At 49.7% G+C, this 26,707-nt stretch overlaps 1 protein-coding gene across 14 annotated transcripts in view; it reads right to left on the minus strand.

Moving 5' to 3' along the window:
- Positions 1 to 26,707, minus strand: part of PTPRF (protein tyrosine phosphatase receptor type F) — a 393,280-nt gene that overhangs the window by 43,050 nt on the left and 323,523 nt on the right. For 5 of the 14 annotated variants that reach the window (XM_049807793.1, XM_049807789.1, XM_049807791.1 and 2 more), the window contains 7 exons: positions 22,630 to 22,935; positions 19,503 to 19,696; positions 12,788 to 12,814; positions 10,406 to 10,523; positions 7,562 to 8,140; positions 6,831 to 6,928; positions 556 to 809 (listed from right to left, as the gene is read on the minus strand). In XM_049807793.1, coding sequence (XP_049663750.1) covers positions 556 to 809; positions 6,831 to 6,928; positions 7,562 to 8,140; positions 10,406 to 10,523; positions 12,788 to 12,814; positions 19,503 to 19,696; positions 22,630 to 22,935 — 1,576 coding nt within the window. The remainder of the gene's footprint in view (positions 1 to 555; positions 810 to 6,830; positions 6,929 to 7,561; positions 8,141 to 10,405; positions 10,524 to 12,787; positions 12,815 to 19,502; positions 19,697 to 22,629; positions 22,936 to 26,707) is intronic. The other 9 variants (XM_049807794.1, XM_049807792.1, XM_049807790.1 and 6 more) reach the window with 6 other exon arrangements.

Here is a 26,707-nt window from a genome sequence, read left to right on the forward strand (position 1 = left end):
CGATTTTCTAGCTGCACCAGAGAAGAGAATACTCCTGTTAGCACTCATTAGGTTAATGAAGATCTACAGACTGTGCTCCAGAGGGTGGTGTAGGAGCTGTGAGAAGGACATTTATATAATCGGATTGTAGCAAGAACCCTGGGGGAATTGTGCTTCAGCACAAGGATACCACAGTAACGAATAAGACTTCCACAAACTCGCTTTTTTAATCTCCTTGAGGCTTTAGGCATTATTTATTTAAAGGATATTATACAGTGTCAGAGAAGGTCCCTCCTGATCCTCAACTGTGTTTTTGCTGGTAGCATCTGGAGTATACCCACCAGGGTGAGGGCAAACTGTCAAAGAATTGTCTTAATTTTATCGCACATAAATATTTACTCAGAAAGAGCCAGCAGCGTGATCCCATGTTACAAGTAAATGCCTGGCACTGTACCACAGCCTGCCTGGAAATTCACTCCCAGGTTACAAAATCCACAGGTTGGCAGAGATCTGCCCTGCTTTCTTCCCCATCTCTAGCCCCCCACCCTGCCTTCTCCATCCAGGCACGGCACCTACCTCACTGGCACAGTGGTCTGGACTTTGGGAAGGGTGAGTGTGAATTTTCCTTCCTGTATATACTTGTTTGTGGCGATGGGTTTGCTTTGCAAGACGTCAGGAGCGGTGCGGATTGAGACGAGGTGCTGGAGCCCCCCAGCACTGCTCCCACGGTTCATTAGGACAAAAGAATAGTCTGTGTCTGGCTGGAGGTCACTTATGAGTTTCTTCATCGAGTGGCCGTCCACCTCCACACTCTGGCTATTGTACAGAATCTGAAACGGGAAAAGGACATGTTCATGGAGCCAACAGCTGCTGATGAAAACTCACACTCAAAATAGCAGCGTTAGAGATGACAATTTGGCTTTGGGCCCTCCCTCAGGTGGTTCAGCTACTGTGCGCTTCGTAAACAGCCATAAATCTTTAGTTAAAAAAGAGCAACCCCCAGCAGAAGGTTGAGTTGTGCTCCCTGTGCTTTGCAGTGATGGAGCAGAGAGGGGCTCATCTCAGCAAAGCCCGGGTGCCCGGCGCCAGCAGTGTGGCTGGTGGTGCCACACGTGCTGCTTTTCAGCGCCAGGTCAGGGGATGAATCCAGATGGCTGCAATTTGCCCTCGCGTGGAAATGAATGGGTCTTTGTTTCTTGTCTCGTGAGGCTACGACACACAATATGTTTTTGGTGTAAAATCCTGTCTGCTTTAAATTGGTGTCACTCCTGTGTCTACCAGCTGATGCCTGATCGAACGTTAATGCAGAGCATCCCCCTCCCAGCAAGGTGACTGGGGGACTACACGCCTCACCCATGATCTGACAAATCCTGCGCAGGGCTCACAAATTGGTACCCGAAACAGCGGCTCTGCAGGTGTGACACCCCGTTGCCATGACAACAGATGCCGGTGCTGTGGCAGCCATGGGCAGGAGATCAGCACCGCTTTTCGCTGCCGTGCTTGCAGCGAGGGGCTGCTGGGCAGGGCAGGCTAGGGCAGAGCCGCTGGTGGCCCAGGGCAGCGGGCAGTCCCCCCGCACAGCCTCCCCCCTTGGACCCGCCAGCGCCTCAGCTAACAACGTTTTCTCAGTGCCCTGTTGCAGATATGCAGGACCCCTGTTTCCCCGAAGGACCAGCAGCCATGTGCACTGCTGTGTAAGCTGCACCAAACAGCCCATCTACCCTAGGAACCTTGATCCTGATGCTGATGGAACAACTCCTGTACCCCGAAACCATGGGTGCTGCCTCTGCAAAGCCAGAAACTCAAACAGTTCCTGGAGACAGAGACAAATGGGGTGTAGAGAACTGGAGGGACCAGAAGTTGTGCTCCAGCTGTGACAAACCAGCATGTTTCCTTCCACCGGGCGACTGTCCAGCATGGCATGGGATTACTGGATTCCTGATAGTGGTGCAGAGGCACAGCATGCCAAAAGCTGGCAATGGCAGAGCTGGAGCATGTTAAACCATGGCAGCTATTACGTGTTACAGGCAGAGACCACACAGTAAAACGTGTTCTTTCCAACAGCAGCCTTGAGAGAGAGAAGACAGCTCTGTAGAAGAAAAATTACTTGAAGTAAAACAGATTTTTCACCAGCTGAGCCTGCCGTTCAGGCTGATGCAAGCACCAAGGGAGGGACCAAATTTTCCTTCCAAGTCACCTTTTTAGCAGGTGACCGAAAGCTGCAGAAAGCTGCTGGCTCACTGGGACAAGGGCAGCTGATTAGCACTGGTCTAATATTTAGTGCTGGAGCTGGGAGGATGAGGGAGGCTCTGGAAAGAGATCTGAAGGACAGCGGAGCACAAGGACCAGGCTAGGCCTGGAATTTGTAGCTCTGCTTTTACGTTATCCAAACAGCGATACCCACAGCACACCTCAAGTCCTCTTCAGGTCATTTTGCATTGAGGTTGGGATAGGAAAAATGCCCCGGCTTTTTTGCTGCTGAGAACAGACTCCCAACAGGTAAACAGAGCAGCAGCGAAGAGCCGGCAATGGAGAAGAGATGTAATCAATCTTGTTTGTTGACATGCTTCAATCTTCAGGGATGCACTGCAAAAATAAGTACCAAGTACTAAAATAACAGAGGTTTGCAGGGACAAAGACCCTGCTGGCCGCCCCAAGTGCAGGAAGGGCTGTCGAAGGTAGGACGGCCGGAGGAAATTGTTCTCTGCTGTGACTCCTCTTAAGATATTTTCTCCTGGGCTTTAATCCCTTTCTCCAAAGACATGTACATCAGATGGGTGCTAAAATGAGTGAAAAAGGTAAAATGAAGAAATGTATCTTATAGCGCTGGAGTATCAGATATTTAGTTGGCAGGTTTGACCCTGCTCTGACACAGAAATAGGCACAACAAAGACAGGAGTGCTAGACTTCAAGTCATCTTAGCAGCTTTGGTGTCTGTGCCAGCACCACCCCTTGCAATGATACTGCAATAGTACAGGTCCAGACATTCCAGATGAGAGCAAGTCAGGGGGTGTCCTGGGGGAGCAGCAGGAGCTCCCTTCATGTGCTCCAACACACATTTGAACAAAACCAAACTTCCAACATCAAGAGCTATGCTGGAAGGATGCAAAGCCCACAAAGAGTTCTGTTGCCTCTCAGATGAGATTCCTCATTATGAATTCTTCCCTAATAAAGGTATCGCCAACTGCTTCTGCATGCGCTCTAGGGAACACACCCGCCCACCAACTGCCTGCACGTGAGGCATCTGCTGGGGACATAGCTCTCCTGGAGCAAGAGGAGGCAGAAAAGATGGTCAGGCACTTCAGTTCAGTTTCCCTGCTTGCTCTGCACTGGAACTGGCCAGGACAGAGTCTCCAATTCAGTCTTGACACCAGATGATGATTTTTTTACTGCCATGCACAGAAATTTGTGTCCAAAGACAGTGAAATAGGCATTTCCAATGCTTTCCTGAAGCATTATCTGCCATCCGCCCTTTTCACAGTTGCTGTAGCAGTTCTGCGTTCCTTTACCTGCCATAACACATTGTCTTCTCCAATGTTATGCACCATTAGTTAAGGCCTCTACACAAACCTTACAATAATGTAAGGGCTCAGAAACAGTCATTTGTGTGCAGCTGAAGATGCCCGGGAGCTCAAGCAGGAATGCTATTTAGAGGTTGCATCATGGCCCACTGGTAACTACTTAAGTCAGCAGCAAATTTGGCCCAAGGGCTCTGAACTGCCAAACATTGCTGACTAGCCCATGGATTGCTGTAAAATGTCATTTATGCTGCTCTTACCCACATGAGAAGATTTGCAAAGCTAGGTGGGTCCGATCGGCACTGCTGAAGGTTTGCTGCTTGATTTCAAGGCAGTAAAGAATGTATTGAACTAAAAGATGAAAAGATACATAGTGTGCAACACTGGAAAAGATCATGACTTGATGGAGAAGTAGACAAGGTTGCCTTTTTTGTGGGCAGAAGTAGTTACTACATTCCATGGGGGACACTGAGAAAGTACTGCCCAGCATTCTCAGGGGTTATTTCCAAAGCTGCATCTCAGTAATTTTCAAAAGGTGTTGTTCCTTCTCCCCATTTGTAAAATACCTTGTGATGCTGCCTCTAACCAATATATCCCCTGTTCTGCTCTTAAATTGAAGACTGTGTCTCAGGAAAGTGCAGTTTCCCCAAGGAGAAGGTTGTATCTATCGTGCTCTTTCCATGAAAGCTCCAGAACAGCTTTCTGCAAGGACACTGGAATAGAAAAGGAATAGTGCCTCTATTCCACCACAACTGCTGGGCAACATTTTGCAAGGAATTTATCTCCTGGACCAGAAGAAGCTGTGAAAATTCCCCAAAGAGAACTCAAACCTTCATTGTTGATTTGGTAGCAATGAAAATTCCTAAGGTCTCAGTTCATCCCCTATAAAAAAATCCCCCCCAATCCACCAGTCCTGCCTGTGCCTCACTATTCATTGTCAGAACAGTATCTACTTTAATTAAATCTGTTAAAGTAGAATATGACACCCTTTGGGACACAGATTTAGCATGAGACTGTTTATCAAGTGTAGATAATACTAATTGTTCCCATGGAGATTTATCTGCTATGCTAGTTACAGTATTAGGCTCTGGCCTCAGCATCCCATGTGCCTGAATTAGAGGAGAAAGGTGAACCTTGTTTATAAAAATACAAAGTCCTGAAGATTAAGGATTTCTTTTGAGTGCCACAGTCAACGACCTGGAGCTGACCCTCTTAGCTCCTGGCCTTGACTCATGTGTGTCTGCAAGTCTGGGGATATTAATTAAAAGAAGACACTATTAGAGAAATATCCTTGTAACACTCTCGTTTGCATGACTGCTCTTCAGTTAGCAAGTGGCTAATGCCATCTGCTCCTGTGTCATCTGAGGGTTAACCCGCAGCAGGGGCAGACCCTGAGTCACTGTCTGTGTAAGCGATTGCAGCTACGAGGCTGAGACGAGGCATCAGCATTACGTCCTTGGCTCCTGGCTACCTCCAACCATTTCCCTGTCCTTATGTGGTAGTAATGCTCCAAAGGTTACACTGTCCCTTTATAGCACTGTGCTGTCAGACAGAGACACAGGCTTTGTGCCACAAGAATAAGGCAAGATGAAGCAGACTGGTTCTTCAGCAGAGTGCAAAGTTACAGGGCTCTGTGAAGTTCCTTGCGGCCAGACATCTGAACACTGATCCTAATGCACCCTACATCTGGGAAAGCTTTGAATACCACAAGGTCTTCGCACAAGCTTTGTCTGCTTCAGCTAAACTCTGCATGTTAACAAGTGCCTGCTATTGATCATGGTAATTCAGCTTCAGGATTTAAACAAGGCGAGTTAGTAACAACGAAGGGGAGGTGCTCACATACTTTGATGTGGATGCAGCTCAAGACCTCCCCCTCATTCCCCTGGCTGTGGATCCCCCACAACTCATGCAGGCCTTGCATTTGCTCTTTAGGCACAGCACAGCAGGGTGCATGTGCAAGGAGGAAGGGAAGTCACGCTGCTCCCACCCCTGGCCACCTTTGCAGAGGCAGCAGGCAGCTGCTGAGACTGGGTGGAAGATTATCCTCGGCGATGTGACATGTTGGTCTTGTTTCCTAAGGGAGCAAAGCTGCACTGAGATCTGCAGAAATTTCCACCACACTCTAGTCTTTCACCCACATCAGTGATCTGCACTGGGGGATAGACAAGAGCAGGAAGACATTGGATCATCAGTGTTGTCTGCAGCCTGGTGGATGACACTACATCCAGAACTGTGCTGGAGAAAAGAGAACAGCAGCCATTCCTGCAGAGTTCCATCTGCACTGCTCACACCTGTAATACATTCTGGAAGGGTGAAGATGCTTCTCTCCTTCACTCCCTGAGATTATGCATCTGCCCTGATGCTCTGAAGTAACTCACAAAGGCAATCTGGATGTTTGAGAAAGGACACACTGCAGAAGGAGTCATTCTTAGTTTGATTCACTGGCTGGTTTTCAGACCACTTTGTCCTGATGATCTCTTGAGATTACATCATGTTTGTAACTTCTCACGCTTCAACTCTGAGTCAGGCATTCAGGACAAGCTTGTGTAACCACTGTCATGGAGCTGCAGTGGCCAGCCTGACCGGTAGGCTCTAGCTGAGTGATACCAGGTAACAAGATACTTGAGAAAGCTGATGGAGGAGTGAAGCATCCACATGAACATCACTGCATGAACAACCAGCATGAACAACCACTGCAACCGCTCATGGGAAAAGCATCAGTGATTTGGGGTGCTGAACCAGTTTCCATCTCCCTTTGAAAAGGCAAGTAATTCAGGGGCACTTTCAAGGGAGGAGTGGCTACTTAGCAAATGTTGCTATGATCAAGATGGGTTTCCAGCTGCATGGTGAGAAACCAGAAATATGTATTATGATCCCTGAGACATCCCCGTTCTCTGACTGCCTCTGCCCAGTTCATGCCTTCACTGCTCGGCGTTTCCGGTTGGTGTGCTTCAGCCAACATTATTCATTCCTTTTTTGTTACCGTGAGCCAAGTGCTTACTGGCTGTTCCAAAACTGATCAAAACAGAAAGAAATCAACAAAACTACAACACGTTCTGCCCTAAAAAGAGTAAGGGGGGGAAAGCAAGCAGCAGTGTGCTCTACTGTGTGCCATGGTTTGTGCGCGGGTGCTTAAAAGCAAGAGCAGCTACCTAGCCTGGGCTTGGAGATCCGAGCTCCACAAGACTCCAGGCCAGTGAGCAACGTGACCCTGCTCTGCTCGTCTCTTGTCTGATGGCCTGAAAACATCACGTGGCAGGTCAAGATGCTGCTTTCCACTGTCCTGCTCACTGCCACAGGTGGAGCTCCCTGTCCTCTGCATTCCACCCTTACCTTAAAAGGCACTGTAGATTTATAGGAGTCAGGCACTTCCCAGCTCAGCAACACAGACGTTTTCATGACGGCATTCACACGGAAGTTCTTAGCAAACACTGAAATGAAAAACAAGACATTTGAGCACTGTAAGGCCAAGTCAGGAGGGAGCCAGGCAGCAGCTTGGCTCCAAGTCTCTCTTTGTCTAACTCAGCAGCAGAGGTCAAAGAGTTCAGCTACAGCAGAGAAGTGAGAGATGAGGAGAAAAGAGCAGCAGCTTTTTACCAAGTCTCCAGTCTTCAGTGGAGTTTTGCTTTTTGACTAGACTTTCCAGCATCACAGAAAGGAAGTTGTAGGCTGAACTGTGGCCTTCCTCTCTCCGCCCTCCACTCACACTCCCTTTGCCATGATCAAAGAACAGTGATGCTCAGGTACTGGATCTGCAGATGATCCTACCCAGCCACCTGCTCCAGTTCAAGCAAGAGCCTTTCATGTACAGATAAAACATCAAAGTGTGCCTGTGGAGCAACAAAGGCAATTAAGCTACCACCAACGCTCCTCTCCCCACAAATCGCAACTTTAAGGAAACCTTCGTTGAGCCTCCCCTTGCCAAACTAGTTTTAGACTAGGGAGCCACACGGTACCTGCTCTCATTAGTCAGAGCAAAGGGGAGCGTAGCCTCATGAACCAAAGCAAAGGTCCCTGTACTGGAGGCAGAGCTTGCCGTTAGGGCTTGTTAGAGGGGCACTTACCTTGCTCAACAGGCATGGTCCGGGACTGGATGCTGGGGCTGAGCGGCCCAACACCCTTATTGGTGCGGGCCCTCACTTTGATGTCGTAAGTGGTATCTGGCTTCAAATTCGTCAAAGTGATACTTGTGTCCTTGGTGATGTTAACCAGGTCCTGCTGGCTATTTATGTCCCTGTATACCACTGTGTAGTTGACAATCTTGCCATTTCTTTCTGCCAAGACCGGGGGGTCCCATGCAACTTCTGTGGTGGAAGTGGTGAGACCCACCACACGCAGGTTCTGTGGGAAGCCACTTGGCACGTCTTCCGCAGTAGTGATCTCCTTCTCAAACTCCTCTCCTGGGCCAGCTCTGTTCTTGGCAGACAACTTGAAGAGGTACGTGGCCCCCTTGTGCAGGTTGGTCACAGTGTAGTGATGGTCTCTCTTCCCAAAGTCTATCGTGTTCATCTTTTCCTCATCAAGACGTCTGTACTGCAGCCGGTAACCCAGCAGCTCCCCTACCATCTCCTTGGGTGGGTGCCACTGGATGAGGGCTGTGTTCATGGCTGTCGTGCTAATCATCATGGTGGGCTTCCCCGGGACTGCAACATAAACACACAATGACCATCTATAGCCTGGGAGGAGGGGAAGGAAGGACCGCTTCCGTGCTGCTCAGTCCGTGAGGATTGAGGAAAGTGGGGAAGTTCAGACAACAGGGTGAAGAGGACGACAGACAATTCACATGGATAGAGGCAGACCGGCCCTAATCCGGTGGTGAGGGAAGCTGGAGCCAGCCAGCTCTTGGCTGCCATTTTCCCACGTGCTGCCATCTAAACAGGGAATAAATTCAGCTACATCCAGCCCCAAAAATCATCCCCTTCTACAGGAAAGGTTTAAGGTACCTCAAAGCATCATATTTATCTCAGAGAAGATCTGAATCCCGTCCTCCCAATCAGTGGTCTTCAGACACTCCAGTTAGTGCACAGCACCAGGCCACACTGGCCCTGGTGCACTGTACCACAACAGACACACAGAAGCCCAAGTCCAGCGCCCTGATCTGTCTGGAGGCAGACAAATTTCATCCTGAAACCTTGCAGTTTTACCATCTGCAGAGGCAGTGAGCAGAGCTGGGTGGGCTGTTTGCCATCAGAATACATTTTGGTTTAGCTGATGAGCAGATTCGTGATGCCAGTGTCGATGTGAGAGGTGAACACAAGCGTTCCACAGGATTTTTGCTTATGCTGCACAAGTCAAGGGGTGTTGCCGTCACTGGTTAGAAACTGATGGCTTTAAATTGATGGTTTAATACCTTGATCTCCTTCAGTTAAAAAAAGGATGTGTCTTCACTTCACATCAGCTCAGATTTGTAAACAAATCAACTGATAGGGAAGATACTCAGAATCAAAGGGATGGGGCCATTGATACGAAAATGAAAATAGGATTGTAGCCAAACCGAGTTAAATATCCTTGCACAGTTTTGAAATGTATGAGCCCACAGATGAGCACAAGCGAAAAACGTATTTGACAGAATTATGCCCCGATTTTGCCATCAGAGGGCGATACCAACACTCCCCTTTGAGGTCAAGCCTGCAGATGAGCCTGTACAAAGGCAGCTCTGGGGGTGGTTTTGTAGGTATTTAAGACATACAATTACATTTCCACTGCCAGTGCCATCCTCCTTGCACTCATAATACAATGTCTAACAGCAGCTAGTATTAAGGGACACATTATTTTCAAACCTGATTCCAAATATTAACTTTAAATGTGCATCATAACATGGGAAGACCCACTGTGGTTTACAGTGCAACACTGGGACATTAAGGAAGCTTTTCCTGTTTATAGGACAGCTGTAGCAATTTGATGAACAGAGCATACATCATGGCGAGGCACAAGGGAGACAGCATTTGAGATTGTGACAGTGGAAACTACCTCTGGAGCTCCCCATATGCAGCACGGAGGAGATGGCAAGCTGTTCCTTGTTTAAAAGCACCAGGAACAAACGCTCTCAGTTTGCACAAGCTGCATTCCCATAATAACAAGTGGTAAATGCTGTTCCTGCGGCTGGTGTGAGGAAGCAGCAGGATTATCAGCTGTAGGACAGGTATGGTGAGTGGAAATCATGGACAAGACATTGTCAACTAGTTGGTGCCACCGCCAAAGGCAAGCTTGACCGCATCCGGAGGAAAGCACCTGATGAACTCCTGGGTACCCCTGCTCCAGGCTGAGGCTCCTGTGTTGCACTAGGCACAGGGTACGAGTCTCTACTGAGATAGCAGAACCAAACTGGCTGGGATCACCAGGACCTAGAAGTTGTGTCCGCAGCACTCCTATGGCAGGATCTGTTGAATTCCAGATTTTACTCTAGGAGCAGCCGGGCTCAGCTATGTAAGCCTGGGGAGGCAGCAGTAGCAACGGCTGGGGGGGAAGCTGAGAAGCACCTCTGAGGAACCCTCTGTGCCAGAAGCCATCCCAGGCGGCACTGCAGTCACCGCAGGAAGCAAGAAATGGCACTCGCCTACGGGAACAAGGTGAGGACAGGCCATGACGCCAAAGCTGAGGGAGGGCCTAGACTTTCAGGCTTCCTCTTCCCAGGTCTCTGGACTATGCAGATGTGCTCAGACCCATGAGTTTCATTGCTCTCTCACGGGCCCTGGCAGTGTCTGTCCATCTGTTTGCTGCACTTTGCTCAGGTGATCCAGTGGCAAAGCCTGTAAGTAAGGGCTGGAGATCACAAGAGTATGTACCTCTGCAGCGTCTCCAGCCCTCTCGCTTCCTCCTGCACAGGTGCCTCGGCCATACTCCCCACGCACCTCTTGGGAGGTTTTACCACCACCCCTACGAGGCTGGCATCCACTCCCCACACTCACCTGCCCCTGTGGTGGTGATGACTTTGGGCTTGCTGCGGGCACCATCTCCTTTGGTGGTGTAGGCAGCGACTGTGACGGAGTAGGTGGTTTCCGGCAGCAGGCCTCCAATGATCGTCTCCTGGGAGTGCATCCACGAGGCAGAGAAGAGGCAAACGAGAAGAACAAATACTTGTTAGTGGAGTGAGCAAAAGGAGGGCACTGGGGTCAGTGTCTCCAACAGCAACACACCGACACACTCGCTGGCTCATGCTTTGCACTCAAGCATACACATCTCGCACAGAGCCAGTAAACAATTGCTGCTGCTGCAGCACTCACCTGCCTAATTTCAACCCCTGCCTCTAAGAGTCAGCCTTTCCAGGGACCCACCAGCAACCTGTGTCAGCAGCTGTGCTCTCCCTATGGCTTCTGCCAAGAGGGAGATCTGCTCCAGAGATGGTCCTGTGTGAAGCCAGAGCCACCCTGCCACAGCAAGCCTGAGAGTAAGAGGACTGTGGGGCTGTGAACCAGAGCAAAAGCCAGTTCACCTGGCTGCGGGAATCTCTTGGGGGTGAATTTGAGGATTTTTAAAGTTGTCTCTTGCAGCAGAGCTGCAGGGAGCACAGAGAGGCAATGCAGGCGTGGGGTCCCCCAGGTAGGGAGCACCTGCAGTGCTACAGCATCACGTTCACCCGCCCTGCCAGGCACGACTGCAGGGATGGGATGGGGTCAGTCCAAGGCGTTGGCAAGACCTTGGAGGGAAAACCTTGCACTGTGGGAGGTCTGGAAAGAGGGCAGACTCGGCAGGGTGCTAGCACTCTTGCATGCTCTGGCTTCCTCTGGGCAGGAGGAGGGCATGGCTCCGCACTTCAATTTGAGATCAAAGAGGGAAGCACTGCTCCTCCCTCCTGGCCTCCAGCGGCAACATGACTCGTGCCAAGCCCAGCTGGCCAGGTCTGCGAGCGAGCAAGCACAGCAAGCTCAGCAGCTCTCTGCAAGCTCAGGGCAGGTACCGCTGAACTGCGTTCATCCGTGGGTGCTACGAAAGGGACCAGGGCCATTAGCACTAACAACCCATCAGGTCAGGGAGCAAGAGACAACCGGGCTGGAGAAGCTTTTGGGAAGGAGGCAGAGGCTTCAGGTTTGGTTATTTACCCTTTCAGCCAAGGAGAAGAGCAGAGATGGAGAGAGTTAAACTTGAGTTGCTAAGGGCAGGCAGCACAGGCACTGTTAGAGACTGCTCCAGAGGTCTGATCTCTGCCCAGGCAATTCCTGCCAGCTCGTGGGGTGCGAGGGGTGCCTGTGGTTGCCCTCAGAGCACAGCCAGTCTCCCATCACTCACTCGCACAAACAGCCACACTATTAAACCTGCTGATTTCCAGTCAGCGCTGCTGGTTCAGGTTACCTGCCCAGGCTTACTCATCAAAATCACCGTGTTACCATCGCGGAACCAGCCAGCCCAGAGAAAAAATCAACAAGCACCAACAAGAACCCCACCAAAATCACCGTGTGAACCAGAGTCCGATCCCAACTCCGCCCCTGCAGCAGATCATGTGTGCGGGTGAGTGGACGCCCAGTCCGATCGGTGCCAATGGACCCGCGGGGGAAGCACTCACACAAAACCTGCAGACTCTAAACATCCCAAGAGAATTCACTCCTCCCAAATCCATGCAAAGAGAAATTCTCACGCAAAAGCATGCCACCGGGAACAAAGCAAGCGAGCTGGGAGGAGGGGAGAGAGACGAGGGATGGATGAAAGAAGGTCTGATTGCATAATGTAAACACAGCGCTGTCATGACAAAGCCACTCCGGGAGAATCCTCTGTATAAAGCAGGAGGAGAAATCCATCGTGCCGGGGAAGCTCACAGTAGGGCACATAATTGAATTGCTGACTCTAAAAAGGTCATTTTCTAGTTTGTTCCTCCAAATTTATATTTCAAAATTATGTGGGAAAAATTGGATTTAACTGTTTAAATGTGATTGTTCTCTTATTACTATCTGTGTTTCAGCCAAAGGTCATGGTTGAGAGTGTAGGTTATTTTTCATGACTACGATCAATGTGGTTTAAAGATTATATATCTAATTTTACCGTGTAACTTGGTGGGCCAACTACTGCAGAAAGTAGGATGCACCTCCTGAGTCGATCACTTGAGCCTGCCTAAAACTGCACCGCAACAAGCTGGAAATACAGATTATAGGAAATGTCAATTGCTTTTCTGCATTTAGTAGCAATCTAAATGCCAATTTTCTCTGGATTTGCTGCTTGTGGAAGGTTTCACAATGTAACTATCCAGCCTCATTAAGGGAGTGAAAGGGATGTTTTGACAGCACTGGGTCTACAAAATTCACAAATCGATTTACCAAACCCCTCTTTTCCAACCTGGAATACACACAAGTGGTACTTACATGGTCGACGGAGTCCTCAGCTCTCCACTGACGGGGGAGAAAGGAAGGAGGAGAGAAAAATGGAGACACAGAATTTTAAGGGGCGACGTGTAGGAAGGGGATGACAATGACAACAGCGGAGGTTAGCAGGACTGGGTGGGGGGATTACAACACTTATACACAGAGGGTCACTTAGCACAGGCTGTGCCAAGGGAAGAAATGGCATAGAGCAACTTCCTACATGCTGCTAGCCTGCGCAGTAGGTCTGAGATCATTCACACAAACAGGGGCAAAGAGCTTCCTTCTCATGTGGATGGAGAGGTCACCACTTCCTAACTTTGCAGTCCTTTCCCCTTCTGGCTTTGTTCGCACTTTTCTGCCTCTTCCACAAGTAGAAGCAAGAAGGGACAGCTTGTATCAACAAGGCTCTGGGGCTGACTGCTGCCCCACAAGCCACTCAAAACAGTTTTGTGGCCTAATCTCCAGTTTCTGTCCTAGTGATCCTCCAGCCACCATCTCTTGTTGAGAACCAAAGACTCCAACGAACAAAACTCAGGGGGCACTCTCTGCAGGGAAGCACCAATGCCACATTTATAGAGCTTCTCTTTCCTGGATCATTTGCAAGAAAATGCTTTGGGGACCTCAGAAAACCAAGAAGCGCCATCTCTTATAAACAGCGGAAGAGAGGCTGAAGTCTTACACAGAGCTCCACACTAAGCTGCTCGTCTCCAACGGTGCTGCGTGGCTTGGAGCGAGGCTCAGACTGGTGCATGTACTGAGGAAACAGCTTCTCGCTCCCAATTACACAACACCAAAGAGCAAACACTTGTTTGGCAAGAGCAGCCCTGCAGGTAAGACTTCTACACAAACCATTTCCCAGCAAAAGCTCACATGGATTCCCAGCCATGACAGCTCAATTAGGGCTCTGAAGAAGCAACACACAGGTTTCTGGCTGGATTTGGGGTTCTAAGGCATCAAAGCTGCATTGGGGTGGTGAGACTTAGCACACCTTGGTTGCTGCCATGCATGCCCATAGCACTATTCTTTGTGGTTGATGCACCAAAGGAAGGTTTGCAGAGATCACAGCGAGCTCTCTCAGCCAAGGTGATGCGTTACATCTCAGCTTACTAAATCTGCCTGGGGGAAGCACCGGTGGATGGGTTCAAGCACAGAGATGAAAGTGGAAGATAGGTATTATTGCCCCTGACTCACAGTGCGAGCCTTGGCAAGCCTTGCTTCTGAGCCTGAGCTGCCAGCTGTGAAATGGCGCTCAGACACTGACTTCCTCAGGACACCGGGAAGCCCAGCTAACACTTCTGAAGTGCCTAGGAACCTGCAAGTGCGGCAGAAGTACTAAATAGTATTAAAACTACAAGTTGCCTTTTGTACTCAGGCTATTTGAAGTGGCTTTCACAGGCTGCAGCCTATCACAGTGGCAGAATACTCTCCTCAGCAGTAAAATACATGGCATACCTTCAAAATATTTATTTTATTCTCTGAATTCAGAAAGAAGCAGCTACTGGAGAAACATTCCTCTAAGATTTTATTACAGTTCACTTATTTGATGCCATGAGACTGCAGCAGAATTATGCCCCTAAACCATCTTAAAATTTGATTTCAGCGAAGAGGTCAAGTTGTCCCTAAAGACTTCCTATAAAGCCAAGGCCCTCACTAAGTATTATGGTCACTGAAGGCCCTCTTTCCACAAACATCTTGGTATTATTTCTAGAGTCACATGCTTAGCTCAACCCAAGACATTGCTGCTGACATCCTACCTGCACCAGCCAGCCCATACCGTGGTCAACAGCCACACACTGCTCTGCTATCTAAAATCTGGCAAAAGTCTTGCTACAGGAAGGATACGAGGCCTGGTAGCTCTTTCTCCCAGAAGCACACTTCTGCTCCAACCCATGTCCCTGGTGGATGGGGGCCATGTAGATGGTAACACCCCAACCAGCCTCCATGTAGCTGCAGGAGCAGAAGGTGACACCCCACTGCAGCGAACAGTGAAGTAGTTCCAGGCTCAGGAGGCTAGTGCATCTCACAGCCTCTCACACCACAGTGGGGAGTTTATCACTCACTACGATTTTAGACCAAGCGTTTCATGTTCAAACTCTGTTTGCTCTTACGTTTCAGTGGACTTTAATCTTGCATCAAATCAGAGTGCAAAGAAACGCCTTGAGATCTGTGCTGGAAAAGAAACAGTGAAAAGCCAGGCCTGCATAAATACCCTGGTATAAATTCAGTTTCATTATGAAAGTATCATCTGCAGATCAAAACATTTCCTTCCTTAAACTAGCTCAATTGCTTCTTAACTGTTTAAGGTTGGTCAGTAAGACAAATTGATCTGAAAAGCCCAGGAGCTGTCATAAAAAGAACTCAGACAGGGCTGTGTGCATGAGGCAGGATGGCTCAGGGAAGTGCTAAAGCTAACAGTGTGTATTTATGGCAGCTGCAATGCCTTAATGTTTCATTTTACACTTCAACACCGCGCAGCGTAGTCATGTCTCACCAGGGAATGGCTGTTTTCCCTGACCATGGCTCTTGGAAAACACAGACTCAAGCCCTCCTAAACAGCCCCAGCTATGGGAAGTGGATATTGTGGTTTTCCTGCAGATCCTTCTTCTCTCTGCTTCAGCGACTGTGGCGCAACAGTGAAACTCTAGATGTAAACTCAGGTGCTCAGCTTGTGGGATATAGAGGAGTCTGAGGGCTCCAGAACTTCACCTTTGTCCATTACTGAAATGCCTCTTGGACGATGCCTTTCAGTTTTGTTCCACTTACGAAGCAGAGCACATCTCACCTCCGCGCCAGACTCTTACCTAGATGAGTACACATGCATGAGAAGTTGTCCAAGTATATTCAGATAAAGATCCTTGACTATCACCCAGCGAAAGAGGGAAGCTGTAAATTCCTCTGTGTTATGCCTGGGGTGGGCACTGCCCAGGGAGAATACGAGTTTCTGCTTCCCCCTTCTCTTCTGATCTCAATCCAACAGCTTGAAGTGCTTGCCGTTACTTCTTCCTGCTCTTCTGGAGCAAGCTGGTGGGACGTGCACTCTGCATGCTGGATGGAGAAGCGCTGCCTGCGAAGACCACACAATCTTCCCGTGAGCCTGCAGCCCTTCTTGTGGGCAGCACCTCTCCCCTGCCATGACTCTGTTTGCAGAGCAGAAGGAGGGGGTGGCAGGAGTCTCTCTTCCACAAAGCCTGACTTCTGCGTACCCAGCCGTACCCAGGCAGCTCCCAGCAGCAGAAGCACTGCAAAGCTCTCTGGGCAGGCTGGATCTGCAGAGGGTTGTAAGCAGCAAGGCTAATGTGCATGCTTCATCCCCAGAGTGATGCAGGCAGCAGGCTCCCCAGCAAATATGCTGCACATTGAGGGCAGGAGCAGTTGTCAAGGCCACGCTGCAGCATGGCGAGAAAGTCCCCCCTCAAGACATTCCAGGCTGGGCTGAGGATAAGCAGGCTGGGAGCAGGACACAATGGATCAACAGCTAGATCCACACAGGGTCTAGCTGCCTGTCTTGGAAAGAGCAAACAAGGGTCATGCTTGCACGGGAACCTGAACAGGAGGGCCTCTCCTCCCCTGGCCCTGCTGCCTCCCTTTGTGCCTGGTGCTCCAGCCTCAGCACTGAGATCTGCAGGGCACATAGGACGGGTACCTGGGAAGGAATGGAGGGGATCAAGCCCACCGCTCCTCCTGACACGCTGCAGCTGCCCAGGGATTGGAGACCAAGGAAAGCAGCTGGGCCCCTACCCTCCCCTGAAGAACCTAATGCTTGTGCCCCATGGCCCTGCTAACCCTCACTCCCTCAAGCTGTCAAGAATTTGTATGAGAGTGGTGGAGTGCAGCTGAGATCCTGCACTGGTGCCCCTGCTCCTTTCAAAGCACTCTCTCGGTGCTGGGATGCGTCGTGCACAAGACCCAGGGCACAGAAATGAATCTTCTGCCATTGCCCACCACGGGACCTGGCTGAGCCACGACGGGCAGGGCCCATGCAGGAGGTGGTGCGGGTATCTGACCCAGCTCTGCAGCAATACATATGCTCTCCCCGGGCGCTCCTCCACAGGGCATGGTCACATTTGCTTGCCCATCAGTCTGTCAGTAGGAGGTGAGAGCTCAGACTGAAAGGCACAGAGCAGTCTGATGGAGGTAATCAGTCACAGGCGCAGCCACAGAGGGGAGGGAGAGGCCTTAGCTCCATCGCAGGACCTTCCTAACAACTGATTACTCTCCCGAAGCAGGAGGCTGTAAAATAAAATGTCATCTCTCCAGGACCAGGGCCCCCACTTCTCTGCTAATGTTTTAGTCCTTTCCCGCAAATGGTTTTGAAAACCCAGAATCTATATTATCTGCATAGCTAACATCTCCATCCCCTTTCCTCTTTCCTTTCATCTCCATTTACTCTCTCTGTATTTCTCATCTTCAACAGGAAAAATCATGAGTCAGCTTTAATACCAGTGTCTTCATACCATCTGCAGGTAGTACATACCTATTCAAAATCAGCAGACAGCCTGGCTAGGCAGGAGGAGGGGCTCTGCCTACATGTCCAGAGAATTTCTTCTCTGACCCCAGATTTTCAATCAGTTTAGGTCTCTCCTTGTGCACTGGTATAAACGTTTATGAACGTTTACGAGTACTGAACTGTGGCTATATTCTGGCCATCTTCATCCTGTGACCTTCAGGGACAAGTGTTCCAGTGAATCTTTTTGTTTTCTTCCATAGAAAATAACTCTTCCAAGACTACTTGTTAAAGTTTGATCTGGCTGTTTGCAAAGACACGCACTGCTGTACTGAAAGATGGCAGCTCTTACGGGGTTCTTCAGCTTCTGGAGCAGATGTATTTCATCACAAGCAGAGGTCATGCCTGGCTTCTCACTCTTTTGGGAAATAAAGATCTCTTCTGCCAAGTCATCGAAAGCTTTTCCCTGCAGGGTCATCATTAGTTTATCCCAAGAGTGACATGACTTCTTGAGAGTAGTCACTCCTTTGCAACTATCTTTTAGCCTTCACTTCCATCCAAAAATTACAGCAGATGAATTCAGCACCGTACACACCAGAAAAAAAAAAAAAATCACAGCAATCAAGAACTTTCCCACATAAATTCACCAAATACGAAAGACTGGTAAGTGGTCTGACAGGCCAGGAGACTTCAAGCAACTTGTCTCCTTGATGCACACATTCAAAATAATGCAAAATCCAGTACTCTTTGGAAAGTTTCTGGCTCTGGCATCCTCATTCCTGCACATTAGCATGGGGTTTCTCTCTCTGAAATGTATGAGTAAGGAGTGAAAGCAGAACTGGCTGGGCAAGCATAAAATATTTGAAAACACCAACAAGAACAACATTGCCAACTTCGCCCACCTACGCTTGGGACCAACCCATTAACTCCAAACTCCAGCTGAACAACACAGCATCAATTGTTCAAACAACACAGAAGATTATATCCTCCTGGAATAAGTAAAGGGCAGTAAGCAGCTTTTCTAACGATTGAAATAACGCAACATCTGAAACATAAACAGAGACGTGCCCCAGACAACGCTGCAAGGACCCTCAAAGCATTTTCTCTCTTTAAAGTTTTCCCCTTCCACATTATTACTGAGTTTTATCCTTCAGAATATGAATGGGGAGTAAAGCCGCCTCTGTGCACTGCACTCCCCACTGACAAACGTATAAATGATTCACAGCTGCGTTCAGGAGACAGATCAATTAATCGTTGCAGCTCTCCAGTATTTATATTGGGCATCATTCAAGCAAGCGAGCTCTGAATCGATTACTCGTCGTCACTTCCAACAGCAGCAGATCCTCTACTTCATTTATACGATTATCTTTGTTGAGAACGGCATGGGTCATCCAAGACGAAGGACCCTTGCTCCAAAGAAGAGTTGTATTTCATCACGGCACCAAAAACTTCCCTGGACCCTGGGAAAGAGGCAACTATGCATTGCTGGGCTGAGCAGAGTGCATAACCGTGCCTGGAGCACTGTGTGGGAACAGGGCCTCAGCTCACAGCTGGTGAGGTATCCAGGAGATCACATAAATACGAGCAGATTGTTGTATGGGGACTGCAGAGGACAAAGCGATTTACAGGCGATGTGGACCCGCACCTCACTCTTTTTTTTGGCCCACCCTAGCCTGTCCCAGACTCAGTTGGCTTCACCTACAGTTTGGTTTCAAGAGGCAATGCAAGGTCAAGTCCCCGCCTTGCAAAAGCAGGAGGGAAAGGAGGCTTTGCTGAGCCAGAGGAGGGCTGCCCTGCCTGGCGTGTTGTACCCACCCAACTGTGCAGAGCCATCCCCGCGCCCCACAAACAGGCAGCACCCTGGTGGACTCTGCCGAGGGAGAAGCTTCACACTGAACATAGCAGCATGAAAGAAGCAGACTCGAGGCTTATTTGAATGTGACAGTTTATAACCTGACTGGCAAAACACAATCTGCTCCAGCTGGAGTCTGCACAGGACATGGCAGGCAGAGAGGTGTACATGTTGGAGAAGGTGTAAGAGACGAGCATTATCCAATGCTTCATCTTTCCTACAGCAATCCTTTCCTGATTAAACTTTTTACCCATTTGTAAGCCACAGTTTAGGGATAAACTGTTCGCCTTGCTCAGGAAGGGCCGAGTCCCATGCTCTGGAGCCACAAAAGGAGGCCAAGAAAAACTTGGATCCAGCCAGCCTGGCCCTCTGCAGAGGGGTAAGGTGCCATGCCCATCAGCTCGTGGTCCCCACTGTACCTGTGCTTCCGACAGCATGACGTCCTTGATCACTGGCTGCCCTCGGGGCTCGTTGTTTTCCAGCTTCACGTACGTAACCTGGTACCCGCGGATCTGTCCGTGCTGCTTGTTGGAGATGGGCAGCTTCCAGCTCACCCGGATGGCAGTCGAATTCACAGACTCTACCTCCACCTTTCGTGGTGGGGCACTGGGCACTGTAACACACACAGGACGGACAGTTAGCAGGTACCACACAACCACTGTCAGCTACCTCTCACTCCTTTGCCACCTTCCCTCCACCTCACTGCAAGGACAGCCCTGTTAGCACAAGTTCCCTGTACCTGCTCAGGAGGTCATACTGCAGTTTTCCAGTGTGACCATATCCCTGACCCTTTCCTAGCATCCAAGCACTTTTGCTACTCTCAGGAGGAAAGAGAATGACTGTGATATGCAGGAACAGCCCTAATAAAAGCCACTGTGCTGGATTAGACCCAAAGTCCTTCTACCCCTCTCTTGTCTCCAGCAGCAGGGGAGCAAGGAAGAATTCAAGAATATAGCAGAATCTAAAGAATATGGTAACCACCTGCAGCTCAGGGTGCCCTGCGGCAGAGGCAGGGGTTTTGAAGCCACCTTTGCATCCTGCCTGTCACAACACCTCCTCTCAGATCCCTCTGTGTACATCTAAACACAGTCCAACAGCCCCAGGTAGCGCAACTGGGTGCCGAGCCTGCCTTGCGGGGAGCCCTGGTACCTGCCACCAGCTGGAGCGCACATGCGCTCTTCCCCTGTGACAAGCAAGAGGTTAATGAGGAGGAAAAGCATCATCCTAAAACAATAATCCAGAGCTCGGAGAAAGCAGTCACTGAACTCAGCCAGATAAAGGGGCCCATGGGGATTGTGACAGCTCTGGGGACTGTATTTCATGCACGGCTAGCTGAATGCTTTTTGATAATAAAATGAAAAATTACACTGCCCAGAAAATATCAATTTTCTTGCAAGGTGAGGCCCATTTAAAAATGTATTTATACCCTATTTACCATTTGGAAAAATTACCTCCTTATTACTTTTTGCTCTTGCACTGACTGTGACAAAAATGTCAATGCTAAAAAATTAGCCTCTCAGTTGCTCCTGGAAAGCTCCTTCCGTCTGAAGCAGCTGGGAGGAGAGGTGTGCGCTTCTTGCGGAGGATACCGCTGCTACGTGAGTGCCTGGTACCCAAGTGAAGGACCTGGGCTCCATCCTCGCATGTTTACTGCAGGACCCCTTCTACCCTCCACTGCATGGGAAAATCCATGGGTTTAGAACCCTGTATGCCCCAATTCTCAACACAGCAAGAAATAATCAGTATTAGACAATTAGGGATGGATAGCTGACAAGCAGACATAATGAGTATTGCTATTTCAACCAACTAGATGGGAAAAAACAGCTACCCAGCAGGTAAGCACAGTTTTTAAGCCGCAGGGCAATTCATTATTTTCCCCAGATGTCCTTCTTAATTGTAGATAATTAAATAAAATAGAGAACGGAAGAACGGAGCATTTTAGCACCACCAGGCCAGCTCAAGGTATGGGAATGGAGGGGGCTGTGCTTGAATAGTTACCATCTTCTGGCTGGAGCAGCCTACGCTGTAATCCACAATTCACTTAGAGCAGTGACCTTGCACAAGCCACAGGGCTCTCCTGCCCTAGCAAGACACCTGCCCACACACAGTTGGGAGTCCAAGCGAAAACCAAGATCCTCCCTGGGAACCAGACAGAAGCTGTGTGTCAAGCTCTGCTGGCAAGAGAAGGTGGTAGGCCTCGGCAAGACATGATACGGTATGTTGCGGGAACAAAAAAAGATGTGAATGTGAGCAGATCACAGTGTTTCAAGGAACAGTATCCTACCCCATTATGGGAAGTATGTGCTGTGTCTGAGACCCAAACAGGGAAAGTTTGATTTGTTTTCACATCACAGTTTAGGATTTCTCATTCTTTCATCATGGGTATCTACTGAGCATCAGCACGTCGGAGAGATATGAAATCGCTCCTGACAGCTGAGCTGGAATGTCCAACCATGGTGCCTGAAAACTAACTGAGAGAGCTTGTTGCGACATTTCTGGGGTAGCAGCTTCCCCTGGGCTACAACTCTGCTGAATGAGAACTGAAGCAAACAATACAGGCAGCAGGACACACACAGATGTGTTTACCAGCTCAGGAATGCAGTCAGCGAGCATTCCCAGACGCCACTTCCTGAGCCACGGAGACGTGGGGGACAGTGGCAGTCCATTTAGGGAAACTGTAACATGTCTGGTTTCAATTTGCTATGCTGACTGGGCAATGCAGAGATCATCCTTTCTTTGCCTGGATGCTGCATCTCTTTCTTCTCCCATTAAATCTGCAGCTTCTGGGGTCAGCATGAAGCCATGGAAGCTCCTACCGTCACCCTGAGCTCTGGCACTTTCAAAGGAAATGGTTTAAGTCATGATGACATAACTGACAGTCCTGCTAATACAAAGCAATTTCTCTTTAAAGCTGTCGTATCCAGTAAAGTGTTCTGTACATGCAATATTCTGACTCTTGAGCGGAAGAGCAGATTTATATAAGCTGTGGCTTGCCTGGAAGCTGGGGCAGGAAGCAGCTTTCCTGTGATATCTACAAGTTTCAAATGGATTTCTTTTCTCTTCTTTAGTTTGCTGGATTTCAGGTCAACAAGTAAACTTTAAGTCCTGATCTCGCAGTGTGAGAGAAGCCTTTGGCTGGGAGAACTCAAGTTACCTTCAGTAAAATGGAAACCACCACCACCAAACACTAGAAAGCCAAAATGGCAAAGCAGTGCAATGCCTCCTTGAGCACGCAGGAAGCACTGCTAACACACACGGGACCCTTGTGGGACCACGCCAGGACATCTGACCCACAGCCTGGAGGTGACCATTGTATCAGAGCAAGGGCCAGCAAAGCAATTCCCCTATCCCGTGCCAGGGCAACCATGGAGACCCACTCCCTCGAACAGCTGACCAAAGCACTGCTCCTGACAGTTGCCAGTACTGCTTGAAAAGCACTCCCAGGCCAATATCCCCACTCCCTTTCCCTCTTTTTCCAGCAACTCCGCTAGGAGGGTCCTGGTTACCCCAAGGCGGTAGCTGAAGAAGCTGTTCAGTAACACCTACCATCCTCATCAGTGCGCACGTGCACGGGGATGCTCTCCGGTCCTGGCCCCACATCGGTGTGAGCCCTTACCCACACCTTGTACTCGGTCCATTTCTCCAGGTCCTTGATCTCCCAGCTGGAGTGCTCCCGTCCAATGCCATCCACCACATGCTTGGTGTTGTCATCTCCTTCCACTGCCTGGTACGCAATGGAGTACTGGGTGATGACCCCATTGCGGCTCTGGGCAGGCGGTGGCACCCAACTTACCCGGATGGTAGTGGAGCTGGTGCTTACACACTCGACTTCTTGGGGTGGGGCGGAGGGGGCTGGGGATAAATAAATGAAGTGGGGAAATGAAGGGAAATGAGTGGAAGGACAAACCAAAATGCACAGGGAACTTTTACCCAGCCAACTGAGCACTGAACATACATGAGGAAATCCAGCCACAGTAGCCTCCTGGAGAACCGCCTGCCTTCCTCGCAGATCAAAGATGGCACTAGGGGCAATTTCTATCTGAAAGACTGGTGAACAGCATGGAAGCAGAAGTGCTGTTCTGCATCAGAGAACACCTCTTCCCAAAGCAGTTCTGGACGCTCACTTTACCAAACACAACAAATGGCAGTAAGGGAAGGAGGGGGGGGAGAGACACTGGTAGCGAGAAGAAAGATGCTTTCAGTGAAGATCTGAAGCAGATGGAAACCAGAAAAGGCAGGAAGCTACAGAAGGCAAGAATGGCAGAAGGGGAAGCTCACACACCAGATTGTATGAAGGCTTGCAAAAACTCGCTCCTAGACAAGTGGAGGAAACAAAAGAGGTGACTGAGGTTGGCTGGAGTGTGTCCAGGTGGGGTTTGAAATCACAACCATCAGCTGTGAGCAGCACCCTTACCCAGGCGGGAGCCAGGCACCATGGGCAAACATGAGATAACATGGTTGTGTGGCTTTGCACATGTGCCTAGTATCTGGGACTGACTGCTTCATGCCTGCCAAACTGGCTACCTGCCTCAGTAGCTTCCCGGCCTATGGAGCTGTACAGCAGAAGGTAGGCAGGTCTTGTCCCCTCCCAGGCAAAAAGCCACCTGCAGTTTCCGTTAACTTCTAAGCCCCACCAACATTAAGTGGCCACAGGGAAAGGAATGGGATCTGGGCAGTGGATGCTTCTCACTGGGATGAACAACAGTCCCCTCCACCCAGCATTGCTGGGGAAGACCAGTGAAACAAACCTGGGGGGAAGAGAGGGATCAGGAAAGGAGATATGACCTGGACAAAGCAGAGCATCTCTAGGACACTTGCTTGGTTCATTCCCTTCTCCAGCCTTGCAGAACTGCTGTCATGTTGCAACAGGGCCCCGGCAGCATGGAAGCCCTCTCATGGTAGCAGCAGCCCCCTCTCATTCGGCCTCACTGCCCCAGGATGCTGCAGACAGCATGCTTGCATCCCTGGCTGCTTGCACAGAAGGCAAGAGCCCTAAGCAGAGAAGGCAGGGCACCATCACCAAAAAAAAGCACACACAGTTGCTCTAAGGCTATCGGAAGCTGTCTGGCCAAGCAATAATGGAGCACAAGGCATCTTGCTTTGCCACAGCAGCTGAAAGACCTCTTCCATTCTTTGCTGCACCCAGAAACCTAGAAATGCCTGCAAAAAGACTGGTGCACTTCCCTGTACTGCAGTCCTTGAAGCTATCAGTGTACCAGAGCCAGCCTTCCCAGGGCACAGGGAGAAGCTTGCCTGCTCACCGTCTGCACAAAGGCATATATAACTGACATTACTCCAGATAGCAGTAGGGACCTCAGATAATTAAAGCACCCAACAATTATGCCTTGGCTTTGCTGGGTGCAGGTGGGAATGGGAGAAGATTTGGGAAAGCCAGGGACAGCAGGATCTCCCAATGCCACCGGTGACCTCTGCTTGCTAGGAACAAGGCCCACTTGCTTGCAGAGGCAGTCACAGGCTGCATATAACTCTTAGTGCCCACTTCTGTGCTCAGGGAGCAGGATCCATCTCTGATGCCTGGGCTGGGATGCCTGGAGAAAGCAAAGATGGAGAGAGACTGGGCAGTGACAGAGCTGGAAGAGATGATGCCTGAGCAGAGTCAAGCTGCTGCTATGGCAGTTACACTGGAGGAAAAAGAAGTCAAAGCAATGTGTGGAAGCAAACACTTGCCTACGTGAGGGAGACAGAGCAGGATCGGTCCCGCCATCTGGTATACCGGAAGGGAGCAGCAGTAGAAAATGAATCCTCACACTCTTTTGGTTAATCAGCAGAGAAGTGGCAGGGAAGAGAGTAGGAAGACATAGCACCAAAGCAACACCAAGAGTGAATTCAGGGAGGACACATAAAGTAGACACAGTGCCTGGTGGCATCCCTCAGAGGGGACAGGTGAGACATAAGGAGCTCGGTAAGCCTTCTCTTTGCCGCTGCCTGCAGAGAGGCCCTTCACAGAAGAGACTTGCTCTGGCTTTGGGCCTCCACAGCATCCCTTGGGATGCAGCAGTGAGCTCCTCCAAAGGCAGCTTTGGCTGGCAGTGTGGGCATGTCAAATGTTGGCTGTTGACTGGGTAAGAGTCACACAAATGATGTGCAAGACAAAAACACAGATTAGCACTTAAAGAAAGCAAAATAAAACTTGGTAACATGAGCAGGATCAACTTAAAATGCACAAGGAGTGGAAATGTCCCTCCTGGGGCCAGCAAAGAGCAGACTGGGTTGCCAGCATGCACCCACACACGCAGATGTACCCACACACACAGATGTACCCACACACACACTGTGCAAACCTCTGCTGCCTCCAGGCTACTCACACCGACCTCCCCTGCCAGCCCACAGCAGCCCTGTGCATCCATCCAGACCACCTACTCCTTAAGCTAGGGAAAAGGCAGCCTCAAGACCCACCTTTGTATTTCAAGCGAGAATGGCATTTTAACGCTGAGGCCTGATGGGGACAGAGCTGACGCTCCTCTCCTGCATCATACTGCTTGCCTGAGGCACTGCAGACTCCTGGAAAACTCCCCCGTGCTCCTCAGGCCCTCAAAGCAGCATTGCTTGTACTTTTTGCAGGGTGCCCAGCAACTAAGCAAGCAGCTTAGCAGGAAAGACAGCCCAGAAGGCAGCTGTCTTCTCAGGAGATGGGGTCCAAGCTGTGCTGCTGGAAGGGTGCAAAGGGACTCTGTATCCTTCTGGCCTTCGCGGACAAGCATCCCTACCACTCCTGAGCAGGGATGCCATAAGAAAAGCCTGGCAGCAGCAATACAGATGTCCTTCTCCAGCCCATTAGTGACTCATTAGTGATGATGTGCCTCCTACCTTACCCTTGACTGGTTTGTCAGGGCCAGGAATAGAGCCTGAAGACAGGCTCTTTGGAAAGCAGGAGTTTGACTGCTCCTGCAGTTTGTGTCCTACCTGAACATGTCAACCTCCAAGAATTAACACTCTTTCTTAGGGCAACCAGATGGAAAAGTGCGGGAAAGGAGATCAGTTTGAAGCTGGGAGCAACATTCTTTCCAGATTAGTAAGTTCTAAGGCCACAGGAGACTGACTGAACCATCTAATGTGAGGTGTTGCTAAGTGCAGACCAAAGAATTTCTGCCTGGAAGTTGCGCATTGCGCATGCAACTTCTGCAGAGCTAAAGTGGAGCTTTCTGAAAGACCTACTTGACTTTGAGACCTCCAGTACCCAAGAATCCACTCTGCCCTGGGACTGTTCAGCCAGTGGTTTGTCACCCTCACTGAATAACCCAGTAGTAACTGCCAAGGACTATTCTCATAGAACAGAGTGCCATCAGAAATTTTCTCAAGTAGGGGCCTGTAAACAAAGACCAAGTCACTTCTTGGATAAATCGAAGAACTCTTATGTCCCTCAATGTAAGGAGGGTTTTACTGGTCAAGCCAAGGTATTCCTGTGGCTTTTGGCCAAATCTCTTCGAACCTGTGCACATCTCTCTTATTAAAAAGATGCCAGAACCAGCCAGCTACTGCTCTGCTGGCCAGTGAAGCGACAACCTTAAAACCAGACTGGTATGAGATCCCCCGTGAGCAGACAGCATGTGGAGTAGGTCATGGGAAGATGTCTGCCTTGAAGAGTCCACAAAACACAGGTTTC

This window comes from Accipiter gentilis, chromosome 8, assembly GCF_929443795.1.
Source record: "Accipiter gentilis chromosome 8, bAccGen1.1, whole genome shotgun sequence".
Classification (NCBI taxonomy): Eukaryota; Metazoa; Chordata; class Aves; order Accipitriformes; family Accipitridae; genus Astur; species Astur gentilis.